The sequence below is a fragment of the Numida meleagris genome, chromosome 1 (genome assembly GCF_002078875.1).
Source record: "Numida meleagris isolate 19003 breed g44 Domestic line chromosome 1, NumMel1.0, whole genome shotgun sequence".
In the NCBI taxonomy this organism is placed as follows: Eukaryota; Metazoa; Chordata; class Aves; order Galliformes; family Numididae; genus Numida; species Numida meleagris.
The window spans coordinates 33379601-33392886 of record NC_034409.1 but is presented as its reverse complement, the minus strand read 5'-3'; the positions used below and the strand labels follow the sequence as shown (position 1 = coordinate 33392886).

The following is a 13286-nucleotide window of genomic DNA, read 5'->3' as shown; positions in this document are numbered from 1 at the left end:
CCTCATCACATCAACTGGCAATTGATTTCTTACTAGCCAGTAGTGACAAATGCCCTCTGAATCGAAGAAATAATAATGCCCACACGCATAACATTTGTGCATACTCCGCACTTTGCACACAGAAGGAAAATGATATTTACAACACGATGTGTCCCATTTAGTTGTCAGCTATCTTTACATAAAATAGCACAGATTCTTTTTGAACTGACATAAAACAAAACAACAGGTACTAGAGCTTTTACTACCACTCTGAATACAGCAGTTCTTCTTCACAAGACGTAGGAATCTCTGTCATTATCCAGACTATATTTTGTTTTCTAATTTCTATTCAGAATTATGAATCAAATTGTTTACAATTAAAAATCAACTACACTGCACACATCCTATTAAAGAAAAAAAATCAGTAACATAACACTATACTCCACTATAAATGTAAAAAATAACCACTTAATGTTTACAAAAGAGAAGGACTTCAGTTGAAAAAACAGACAGTAGAAAAAATGAGGCTATGAACAGTTACCTGGGTATCCTGTATACATTGGTATAAAAGTAAACTTGGATAGGCTTAGTTCAACTTGCCAAACAGTAATAATAGGTATTAAGTTTTCAAATTTACATCAATGTGAACGTTACTAGAGCACTCTAGAGGTCACTAGCCCATTGGAAAAGGATATTTTAATAAAGAATATTATAACACTGTTCAAGGATATGTCCAGCATCATTCTGTGAATTTACTGGTATAAATACAGCAATTTACTTTCACATAAATATAAGGCATCTGTTTTAAGCAGTCACCACTTGTAAAAGTAGCATTATGCAAGTTGCCACTCGCACCACAGCTAACTGTAGTCTCAAAGAAGCAAGTATGTCTAATTCCTGTACCATAACAAAGCTCAAGTGTACCTGAAGCCTTTAGTCAATTAGATTTCCTATTCTGCTCCTTTAATATCTGTGAAATGAACTGAAATAAAATGCCTCAAGCGCACATTGCCACTATTGTGTTTTGTTTCATGTTTCTGCTGCAGCATAGTTAACTGTAGCATCCAGTTCTGGCAGGAGAAACATTGATGAAAAACAGAAATGGGCTCTCAGAGATAGCATATATTCAAATCAATTTCATCTGGATACTCCCATTTGCTTCTCTTCAAACAGTCTACAATCTCAGAGCAAAATCCAGAAGGATTCTGTGGGCTCAAGCACTCACCTCACCATCTCTTTGCTCCTCTACAACTTGCCACACATTTACATTCTTGCTCAGGCAGAATCTCCCCTTGAAGCCAGCTTACCCTGAGGTTCCATGCACAGGAGAGGCTGGGCAGTGGAAATTCACAGCCAAGTGACAGCCAGCCAACTTCTGCTGGATGCTCAGCTAACACCAAGCAAGGGCTAACACACCCTCAGGCAGGTCAATGACTTCCAACAACCAGGTAACATTCCACTCCCAGACTGATGCTTCTCCACATAAAATACATGTGCATAGAATGTAAAGATCTATAACTCAGAAATAGTAGTTAATATGGGGACCATCAGAGAATGCAATTCTACAGGCTGCTGTTGAGGACAATGAAATGGGAAGCCACCAGTGCCCACAGCCCAGTGCACCTGATGTGTGGCAGTTCTGCAAATCATTAGGGACTCTGTGCAAGTTCTCAGACCTAACTGCAGTGGATCAGTCTCTGGTATCAAAAGATGCCAGTATAGCTAATGCCACAATGATTGCGTTACCTGGCAGCCCGAGCAAAGTGGCCATAAGGAGAAACGGCACGTGGTATGCTTGAACACATAACCCTGCAGTTATTTGGGATACTGGTTTACTTCTCACAAGCAAAGACATCGTAGAAGCCCCACTGCAATGTGTGTGTACAGACAGGGTGCCGATGGGCAGCTGGGATGAGAGCTGACAGCAGTCAGCTGCTCCACAGTGATCCCTGTCCTCTTCCCCAGGTGTCAATGTGAACGTGCTACCCTTCTTTCACCAATAAACAACAGCAGAGTTGGCAGCACCTCCTGAGGAAAATTCGACACACAATTATAAACCTGAATCCCTCTCTTATCAGCAGCCCTTTTCAGAAAGTGAAAAGAACACTTCACTGTTTCAGCAATTTTTTAAATGTTTCAGAAGAGTTCATTTTAAGAAGGTTTTAAAAAGGATCAGCTTGCTCATCTTCAAAGAAACTGGCATCTCACCATTACAAGTCAGCACTGTTTTTTGTTTTTTCTTCTAAACCAAAAATTACACACCCACATAAAGATGATTAACGTTAACAATCAGGCATGTACTAATTTCTACTATGGATTGATTCAACATTAAATACATTTTTATATGAAAGTATAACTGGATAGTATTGGTAAAAAAAATAAACAATTTCCACCACTAACACTCTGAATGACTTTGCGTTTCAATTACACACAAGCTGCTATCTCTAGAGATATCAGACCTGCTGTGAGGTTTGCTGCCCTTTCTATGCAAGTTTTTGACTTCTCTCTTCTGAAACTTCAGACTTTCAGTACTTTCAGGAACGCTGGTCCGTGTTGGCATTTATATTGTATTGTCTGCAACCCTTTTACTAAGATTGGATGAGAGTAACATATATCATTTATGGTCACTTTCACATCTATTATATGAAAAAATGAGCAATTTTTTTCTGTCTGTAATTATTTGCCTCCCTCACTGGAACACTGATCCTACATCCAATAGCTTAGGTAAGAGATTCTCCTGCCTAAAGTCTGTCTCAATTCAATGTTATTCTGGCTTGCTTTGCAAAAGTACGTTCTGGACCATTACCGTACTGCAAAACTATTATTTGGAAAAGGCACACCCACAAAAAAACTCCACAGTAAATCAGCCTCGTGAAAGCACTCAAGTGTATCACATCCGTGCAAAAAAGCACTGTTCTTTCCTTCCATATTTTTATCCTTCTCCTCAGGAGTACAATCCCTGCTCAGACTCTTCTCTTTTATATATACTCATTCTATCTGTGATTTAAACCGGTGAAATGCTAGTTCTGATCTGTCAGCATTGTGTACTCACAGGGAATTATTATATTCAATGATTTAATGTACTTGGATTAGAGCTTGCTCACGTTCTACTGGCTTGGAGCAAAGTTACTATCAGAGCCTCTGGAAATGTGCCACCACCTGCAGAAGCAGCTTGGGAGTATGTGGGTTTAGTACTTAAGCCAACCAGACACATACAAGCCTACAAACCACCACTGATCAGGGTCAAGGCAACTGGGGAGGGTTATTTAATAGACTAGAAAGAGGTAAGCATCAGACACATCTCAAAGGAAATCAAGGAAGAACACTCAGACTTCCACACCAGTTGCTGGGAGGTTATGGACCAAGTCTCCTGCAAGACATTTCTAGGCATATGCCGGACAAGAAAGTGACTGAAAACAACCAACAAGGGTTTAGCATGAGCCTGACCACTGCCTTCGAGAATGAGCTTACGGTCATGTAATGGGAAAGCAGCACATACTGTATGCCTTGACTGTAGCAAAGCCTTTGATGCCATACTCTACAGTATAGTATAAGCCCCCTTACAGTCAAATCAGTGGGGTGTGGACCAGTGGACAATAAAGTAAGTTGATGACTGGCTTGACTGTCAGTTCAAAGAATAATTACAAGTGATATGAAGTCCAGCTGGTGACAAGTTACTAGTGTATCTCCACAGGGACGTGCAGCAGGGCTAACAGCATTTAACATCTTTATTAGCAGCCCAGGTAATAGCACAGAGTCTACAGACAGATACCACATTTGGGGTACTGTCCAATACACAGGCGGGTTTTTATTCAGAGGAACCCAGCAGGGCTGGTAGGAACCTCATGAGGTTCAACACAAATTCCTGCACTTGTGGTAATGTAGCCCCATGCATCAGCAGAAGCTAGGAGCAGACTGGCCAGAAAGAAGCTCTGAAGCAGGGGCCTGATGCACAACAAAGAGGAATGCAAGCCAGCAGTGAGCCCTTGCCAAAGGTGGCCAACAACAGTGTGGGCTGTATTAATAAGAGTCTAGCCAGCAAGCTAAGGGAAGGGAGTCTCATGTCTTTTGCACACTGCACTCCAGCGATATTCTCACAAGAGTAGCTTCAAGCTCACTAGTGTAAAGCAGACAGTGATGGGATGGGGTGAGGCCAGAGGTCTACCAAGACCCTTAGAGGGGTGAAGAACAGGGAGGGAGATGATACAAGAGCTGCACTCATTCAGCCTGAAGAAGACTAGGCTAAGAGGAGAGCTTGTTAACGGCTACAGCTATCTAATGGGAGGCTGTAGAGAATGTGAACCTGGTTGCAATCATTGCTTGTATGTATATGCCATCCTGGAGATAAGTATAAGAGAAAGAAATCAGGGAAAACTGGAAAAAAAAAAAAAAAAAACCCTCTCCTTTCAAAACGCTTCTAAAAACAGCTCCTACATAGGTTTCTCAATCTAATTTTTCTGCCACAGAATCTTAGCAATCACACTAAAACAGTATTAGTTTTCCAACAAATTGAATATTCAATTTCAGAAAGCAACTTCCACTATCATAAAACCTTCCATCCAAAAGCAGCAGCAGCTACAGTTTTTCAGCTTTATGCTTGGAATTTGTGATTTATGTGAATTGTCAAACAGCCCCATTTAAAAAATAATAATAATCAAAAGAAATGTTATACTTTCCACTTTTAAAGTTCACATTTCCTTTATTTAGCATTTAAAGACAAGAAATTACAAACAGATGGTCAGTCTCTATTCAAATAGAAAACAGTTCTACTGTTCATACTTCACCTGAGACACAAACAAAATTGCTCAGCTTTTACTCTGTATCATTATCCACTATTGCTCAATAGAGGAAATAATTAGTTCATATTTCCAACTCCCAAGAACAGGGACTGTATTTGAAGATACCAAACTAATTCCTGCTGGACTTGACTGTACTCAAGGATTGTGCCATTCCCAATTACAGGAGCTCCATGCTGAGGGAAAATAGCAGCGCTAGTCGAACCTACTTTAAAATTTTCTTGACCAATTCAAGATATGATATTGCAGATTTTATTTTTTTATATAAAAAAACAACAACAAGAAGATCATTTCCAGCTACAGTGCCACTGTATTATTTGCCCTGATGTTCAAAGGGCTATTTCACTTGACTGCAAACTCCTCTGGTCCATAAACCTTCTGAAATTGGCCACAGATACTGCAAGCTGACCATTCAGAATCCTGAAGGTTAATCATTAAAAATGCCAGGAGAGGTGCCAGTTATTTGCTTCCGAGCTGATGCCTCTGGAGGAACCTCACTTGACACGAATATAGAGGTTAGGATAATGCAATGCAAACATTTTATATCAAGAGTTTTCATTTGACAATCAAAATACTACACCTCAGCTGGAAAACCACCACATACAAATCAATAGAGCAAATCAGCATGAGTATCATTCAACAATCCCTTAACTGAAAAGCAATGATGCAGACAGAAAAAAAAAAAAAAATCAAGACTTGATACAGAAGAAACGCAGCCAGCTAGCGACAAATTTTCAAGTTACATTTCTCTCCTGCACAGTAAAATAGAATCAGGATGTATTTTTTATTATATATTACTATAATTTATACATATGTATCTATTTACAGTGCATGGACATCTTGACATAGCCTGCATCAAGCAGACACATTTCTGAGTGATCCATCAAGCACAACACAACTGATTCTAAATCACTAGAAATTTCATTACATACTTTTGTCACAATGACCATCAATCTACATAAAAACCTGCTTCAGAGCTGCAGATTTTAATTGTGCCTTCAGCTTGTCAATCCGAACAGACTGGAGTAGGATGCTCCTGAGGCACTGGCACAAACACCAGGTGCAGTCACCTAGTAAGGCTGTAAGCCTCTGACAGCAACAGCTCTCTGTTGAATGTTGTTTCTTTTCACCAGGTGCCAGGCAGTTTGGGCACCAGCCGGGAACTTGAGTCGCCAAGAATTTGTGCTACAGGTTTCCTGGATAATTTTCAGGAAGCCATGGGAGGGAGACAGGGATTCAATGAAAGATCACGACGCACAAATTTAAGTATCTAAACTCCCATCGCACTGAAGATAGTTTAAGGAGAGGCTTTAAGAATTAAGGAGCATTAATCTGACCCACTAGCAGGGGCTCTCTGCAGGTATCTAAGCCTGAATCTCCATATCTGAGACTACTACATGCAGACAGAAGACCTATGTTCTTCTGGCCCAGCTGCTGGAAGCTAAGTTAAAAGACATGAACGTATTTCAAGTGGCATAGGTGTGTTGGTAACGGACTAAAACAGTCCCCTGGCTATGTCCTCTATCAGCCATATCTCCAGAATGAACACATTAATGAACTGATCCCGCAAGATCAATGAAGATACCCAAGTTCGGCACCTTCGTTTTTCTCTGAAGTCTACCTTGAGAAGTTTACAGATAGACTGAGGTACAGAAAACACCGTTCATTTTTTTCATCATTAAATTGTAAAGCATTATATGATGGAGAAATCAGGTCTATAATCATACTGTCAGCTATTCTTGAAAACACGGTATTTCTTATCAAAGACTGAAATGATGACATGAAGTTTAGAATTAAGTCTTAAAAACAGAACTATTTATATAGACAACGGTCCTCTAGAAATGTAACAGTACACTTGTTAAAGTAATGTTGAAAAAATACTACTGTACACAGATCAACACTGGATAAAAACACTCCAAAATTAATAGATACCAAACATGAAGCTAACAGACACGGCAACTGGTAAAGGTCAGGAACCATAGAAGAACTGTATGAAATATCAGTACTTGCCTGTTTCAAGTGATCAGTCCAACTACAGGCAACCAAAGAATACTACAGAATAATTCTCAGTCACATACACAAGACACACGGTTGAGTGCAAGCCGCCCAATTTTGACAGTAGGCATTTTACAAATCAGTTAAATAATATTTTGAAGGTTCGTTTGAAATAGCATACGCGAATACCCATTAAAGCAAACAAAAAACTCTGAGGTCTTTACACCCTTCTGAACCATTTCTGAGAACATCTGAAAATTAATCAACCTGGAAAGCTCACCATAGGTTAGGTTCCCTATGAACTACAGCTTCAGAATTATTGAACTCATGTTAATAGAAAAATATAGCAGTGTCATGGTTTTATGATTTTCGGTTATTGGTACTCCACATCATAACATCATGTAATGAATGTACCTGGTTCTCAGAAGAGAAGGACTACTACATTCCCCACGGTACTTTGCTCCTCTGTTACCATTTCCAACCGGAGGGAAAAGATAAAAGCTCGCAGTATAAAAACTTGCAGATCACGAGACCTCGTCCCTTTTTCCGCCGTCTCTCATTGAGCAGCACCTCGCTCTCCAGCCGTCTTATCGTCAGTAGTAGAGTAAGGCCTGCCTTGATTTTGAAACATTCTCTCTCTCTTTATTGGATTTATCAGCTTAAATTGTAATTATATTGTATTATAGTGTGTTGTTTTGCATTCCGATATCTTATTTAGTAAATTAGTTTGTTTCTCCTCAGATTGTTGCCGCTGTTCTTTGCTCTCAGGGCCATCTCCTTACCCTTTTTCCCTTTTCCCTTTTCCCGGGGCGTGGACCCGTGGATCCCCCGTCCCCTTCATCATGGAACCGGGCCGAACACCCATAAACTGTTGACAAGCAGAAAGCTCCAAATATTGTTACTCCTATAGGATATAGCCGATATACAAAGGTTTGTTCTTTGCCAGTTCCATTTGGCTCTTGTCTTTATACTGAAAGAGCAGAATGAACACAGAGCTCTCAAAACCCATCAATGCTAGGAATACATCCAGTGACTCAAGTGACCAAATCACATGGCATTTCAGCATCCCATTCTCCTTCTTAGCTTAGGTGTATTCAAACTTTTTGAAACAGTTACCGTTATGGAACAAACCCATTTTTAATGTCTGAATATTAGCTTTTTTTTTTTTTTAAACTGCTCCTTACAGTTACAACAGGAATCCCGAAGATCACTTCAATGTTAAAAGCCTAATTAACTGTTTTGCATCTTTTTAGCACGCATTTACATTTTGCAGCACATCCTTACGCGTGGTTTCATACAGTTACCCAGAAGTCAGGCTCCTCAACTAATGCTTTGATATCAGCCCTATGATATGTTCAGTACCAACGCTTCCCCCTAGATCCAGACTGATTCAACCCAGAGAATGGAGCTGTATGTGGCTCTCTGTGCAGACAGGACTGGACTCCAAGGACAAGCCACGTGAATAAAACCCGTGTTCACAGAACACAGACAGCCTCTCAGAAAGGGAAAAGCCCATCTCTTTGCCCAGCTAGCCCACACCACTTCTACTGCAATTAAGCAGTTTTAACAAATGTTCGTTTTATCCAGAAGCTGCTCAAACATAGATTATTTAATTTCTACTCAAATAATTTAATAATGCTGCTTGTCTGCAAATAGTTACTTATGAGAGAAGGAAAATAAGTTTGTAAAATTGGATTCTATTATTTTTCCTAGATACAGACGATCAATTGACAGCACTGTTTCAAAAATATTTCAGCATGCCAAAGGCATACACAACTCAATAAATAGTTAAACAAAAGAAATTCTGCTCCAATTCAAACACAGGTCTAGGAGAGAACCAGTACAGACAGGATATCAAACGCTACCCTTCACGAGTCCCCAGGGAGCACTTCAACACACCAAAGAACTCAGAGCTTAAAAAAAAAAAAAAAAAAAAAGTGCTGCTCCTCCAAACAGCCGTGTAAGGCTGACGTAGCTGAACATTATTCCTTTTCCAGACCTACTCTTCCAAATCATCCCAGCAGCAAATGCCCTAAAACACACGGCCACCACCACATGCATCACCACAGGACTGCTCAGCAGGAGGCAGCTCCTGCCCACAGCAGCCCTGAGCCCTGCCAAGCCCACCCTGCCCTGCATTCAGTGCCACCCCTTCCCTTTTCTTAGCACAAGTGTCTCCAGCTGTCCAGAGCTGGATCAGAAATCATTTGTTGCTGTGTATTTTTCAAGCTCAGTTCACTTTTACAGCCATTAGAAACAAACCAACCAGCCCACGTGGACCTAGAGACGACAGGCCTGCTCGTAAAGCCAAGATGGTTGGGTTGCATCTGTGTGAACAACACAGAGTCCTACACCAACGAAACAAATTTGGGCTTCAGACTGAGTAGAACTTCGTGGGTATGCTTAGGTTCCCCCTTTCAGTTGTGTTATTTCTGCTACACACAAATATTTTCCATTGTATTTCTAACACTTCTTGCCCAGTGAAGCCATCTACCCAGCTCAGCTGTCACTAACTGCAGTGTTACCATCCAGCAATAACAACAGTCGGTAACCTTTTTAGCACACAAAACTGTTTTCAATTTTGCAATAAGACAAAATTCTTACTCCAGTTAAAAAGATTCTGTTAAGGAGCTGCTATTTAAAAATCAGAGAGGAAGCACTGCCTCTAAATCCTTAAGGCCAATGGCACAAGCTTGGCCAAAGGGAGTGCTGCCCACTTGCCACACACCTGCGCTGGACACTGAGCCCCAGTCACTCACAGGTTAAAGTAAAATAAAGGTCTGTGTGCGCTGCACAACTCATCCAGTCAGAAATTAAGTGTTATAATGCTCTAACAGGGAGCAAAGTTTAGAGCCCAGCATATTAAAAACAAGGGAATAGTAGCTGAGCACTGTTGTTGCCTGGCAGAAATGTCGGATTACTCAAGATAACACAGGCACAACCGATGCTGGTACTACAGACTGCTTCATCCTCTGTAATTTCAAACTCCAAGGATACTGTTTAATTTACAAGTGCCCTGCGAGCTTCTATCACATCCCAGGCTGATGTCTTCTTCTGTAACTGGGAAATGGAAATACGTTGTGAAAATAAGAACACAATTTTTCAGCAGTGTCATTACTTGTATATGTGAAATATTGATTTAGCACACGAGAGACACAGCCACTATAACCACACTTTCGTAACACTGTACAGCTTTCATGCTCAGTATACTTCTACAGTCAGTGCCAATCTACGGAAGCAGCATGAAGGACTTTATACACCTATTCAACACGAAAAAATGAGAACACCCAGTATCAAACAGACTTGGGTCTGAAATCAAGTATTAACTGGTATTTTCTGCACTCCTAGGAAGTAAGATTGGCCCATTACTAAATCCCTGGATACTGCCAGCAGCACAATTTCAAACGCAGGGATTGCTTCTGGAGCTCCTATTTTACAATGTAGTGAGTGACATCACTGAAGAAAACAAATGGTTCTACTCATGAGCGCTATTTGTCACATGGAGCAAAGATGAGGTGTGGATTGCTCGGGGGCCAAAAATACATTTCATTATGTCTTAGTTATAAACAAAGTGATAACTGGGGAGAAGAAAGTCTGCCATGTAATCATCAGAAACCCCCCAGACTGCACCAGACAGCCAGCTGCTCTGTCCCTCCTGGCACACCCAAAATTGGATGAAACTCCCCAGTTGTGCCACCTATCCTACCTACTGCTTGCTCCAAGAACCATTTAATACTGTTTTGGTTTCTTTGTACCTAGAAAACATATACGGAATTAGTTTTTAAGAGCATAAGCATTAGAAGCACCATTAAAAAGTGAGAACTAAACCCCTGTTTAATTAAAGAGACAACATGTTTCTGATTGCACCACCTTCTAAGTGCAGTATTGATTAAAAAAGGACTTGTTCAAGCAAATCATTTGAGCAACAAGTATAATTGAGAACTATACTACTACTTTCATCAGCTGCAAAACTATCAGCCAAATGCATTTTGCAGGATATTAACAGCATTAATATCAAAACAAAAATAAACAAAGACATACGTGATTCTAGAAAGGGCTGGCAATAACAAACAGCTGTGAGGAAAGTTTTAGATTCCCTCAGAAACTGACAGCATTACCAGAAGCAGTTTACCTGCATGAAGTAGCTATTGAATCTAACAACTATGGTAGAGCTCATAGCTTAATTCTGGCCAAGGAACTTCTCCGTAGGCCCGTCACAGTATGGTAACTTCACAAAGTTACACAGAAGCTTTATGAAGTTGTACAGAAGCTGCAAGGTAAGCTCATAAGCTACACAGGAGGTGACAGTGATGAGAACAGTGTTGTAACAGTGAAACTACAAGGTGAGATTGTAAGTAGCAAAAATACATTTCAAAAAGGCTATGCTTAAGCATAGTTCAAAAAGCTGGTGCTGCTCCCAGACACTGAGAAGAACATGCCACTCCTCTGATGCCACTCCAGCCAAATCCAATCACAATTAGAACAAATGCATGTAATTAAAATACCTGTCTAGCAGCTGCTATTTGAGAGTAAAGAAGGATATTTGCTTCCTTCAGAACTAGGGGGAGAAAAAAAAGCTTCCAGCAGCAAGGAAGTAAGATCATTTCCTGCAGCTGTGTCACACGTCCTGCTCAGCCCCTGCTGCTCCTCACTCCCAGAACTCTCTGAAGCCACAGCAGGAGTCCCACTTCTTCAAAAACACCCTTCAGTGCTGTTTCAGAAGTACAACCTACCAAAACTCTCGATGACAGTGAACTTCATCCAAAGTGCTTCAGTAACAAAAGTGAGCTACACAAATTGTGGTGGACATGTAAAAGGGAACAGAGGGGTCATACCCACACACGAGTATGGCAAACATGCTCAGCACAAACCAAGCACTGCACATGCAGTGGTTATTCAAACCTTCAGCACGGCAAACATAACGCAGCATCGTTAGAAACACTGACTTAAGAACTGCATTGCCCATCCTCTCCATGGATCTTGAAGAGAGTGAACACAATCACAGCTGGAAGCTTGTTCAGATGCCAGATAGCCCACCTGGAGTCAAGCAGTACCGCAGGAAAGCGTGGAAGCGGCATCCCAGCCTCCCCCAAAACACACAGATTTCTGTTCTACTGACTGCAGCCGCTTCTTGCTCTTGCATGACTTACACATCATTTCTCAAAACACACCGGCACTCCTCCACAACCTGCAATCACAGGTAACACACTGCTGCAGGTGTCTTCATGCCTTTCAAAACAAGCACTTCCCTTCAGTTCACCTACTCAAGCGTACAACGCTTTATATGACATTAAATATGCTATCACTTAATTGGAACTAATGCCACAGTACATGCATAATTACTTGCTTCCACACTGACAAAATCTTCATATTTCCCAGGTACTCCTCTGGTTCAGCAGGTTAATCTGAGTTAATATATCAGTACTTTTTCCCTTCTACTGTTGTGTAGAAGAAACACTATTCAAAACAACAAGTAGGGATGGGGAAAAAGTTAAACTAAACTATGTAACATACACCAGAGAAACGCAGTTAAGATGTATCCTTTAACAGCAGGAAAATTTTTGTCTCTAACTTGAAGTAATGCCACGGTCCCTGGGCAGCAGGCACGGCCCCGAGCTGCCAGAGGTCAAGGGACATTTGGACATTGCTCTCAGACATAGGGTTTGAATTTTGGGTAGCCACTGTGTGGGGCCCCGGAGTTGGTCGACAGTCCCCGAGTGCCCCTTCCAGCACGGGATACTCTATGATTCTGCAGTTAAGATTACTAAACTCTCAGGCTGTGTTCAGAGCAAAGTAAGATTTGAAAAAGTACAGACACCGTCCAACTAACACAAGTTTATGAATGGAATTTTTGAAGAGGGAGAAGAAATCAACCTAAACTTCTGCCTCCCCAGGCTCGCTCCGGTCCAGCCGCAGCACCTGCCGCCGACACAAGGCTCGCAGTGCCCACCAGCAGCCCGCGGCGGGGCCGCCTCTCTCCGCTCACGCAGCGTCCGCGGGCGCCGGCAACTCTCAGCAGACGGCAGCAAGCCCAAGCCGAACTTCAGCCGCCTTACCACCGCCGGGGAGCTCTGGGGGCTCGGCGCTGTCAGGGGCGCGCCGCCCGCAGGACCCGATCCGTCCCGGCCGACCCACGGCCACAGCCCCGCTGCGCGGTACGGGGACGCCGCCTCCCCGGGGCCGCTCGCCCCGCCGCCCTCACCCAGCTCCCGCCGGGCCCCGCACCGAGGGAGGTCCCTCCGGAACGGCGCCGCGGCCCGACCCGGCCGCTCCTCACCTCCTTGACGGGAGGAAATTTTTTCCTGCACTCCAGGCTCAGGCCCCGCAGGTCTCCCTGCATGTTTTCCAGCAGTTTCTTCACGGCTTCGGGGCTGCTGGTCCCGGACATGGCGGCGCCGGGCCGGGCGCTGTTCCGACGGGGCAGGGGCAGCGCCTCCGGTTCCGCGGCCCCGGCCGACACGTCCGCGCCCGACACCGGAACCCGTCAGCCGCGGCCCCTTCCCTCCCTCCCCGCCG

The 13286-nt window shown here is 42.6% G+C and overlaps 1 protein-coding gene across 2 annotated transcripts in view; it reads right to left on the bottom strand.

The window, feature by feature from the left end:
- Window positions 1-13280, bottom strand: part of MON2 (MON2 homolog, regulator of endosome-to-Golgi trafficking) — a 102041-nt gene extending 88761 nt beyond the window's left edge. For both annotated transcript variants that reach the window (XM_021385050.1, XM_021385051.1), the window contains exon 1: window positions 13048-13280. In XM_021385050.1, coding sequence (XP_021240725.1) covers window positions 13048-13158 — 111 coding nt within the window. In that variant the 5' untranslated portion in view covers window positions 13159-13280. The remainder of the gene's footprint in view (window positions 1-13047) is intronic.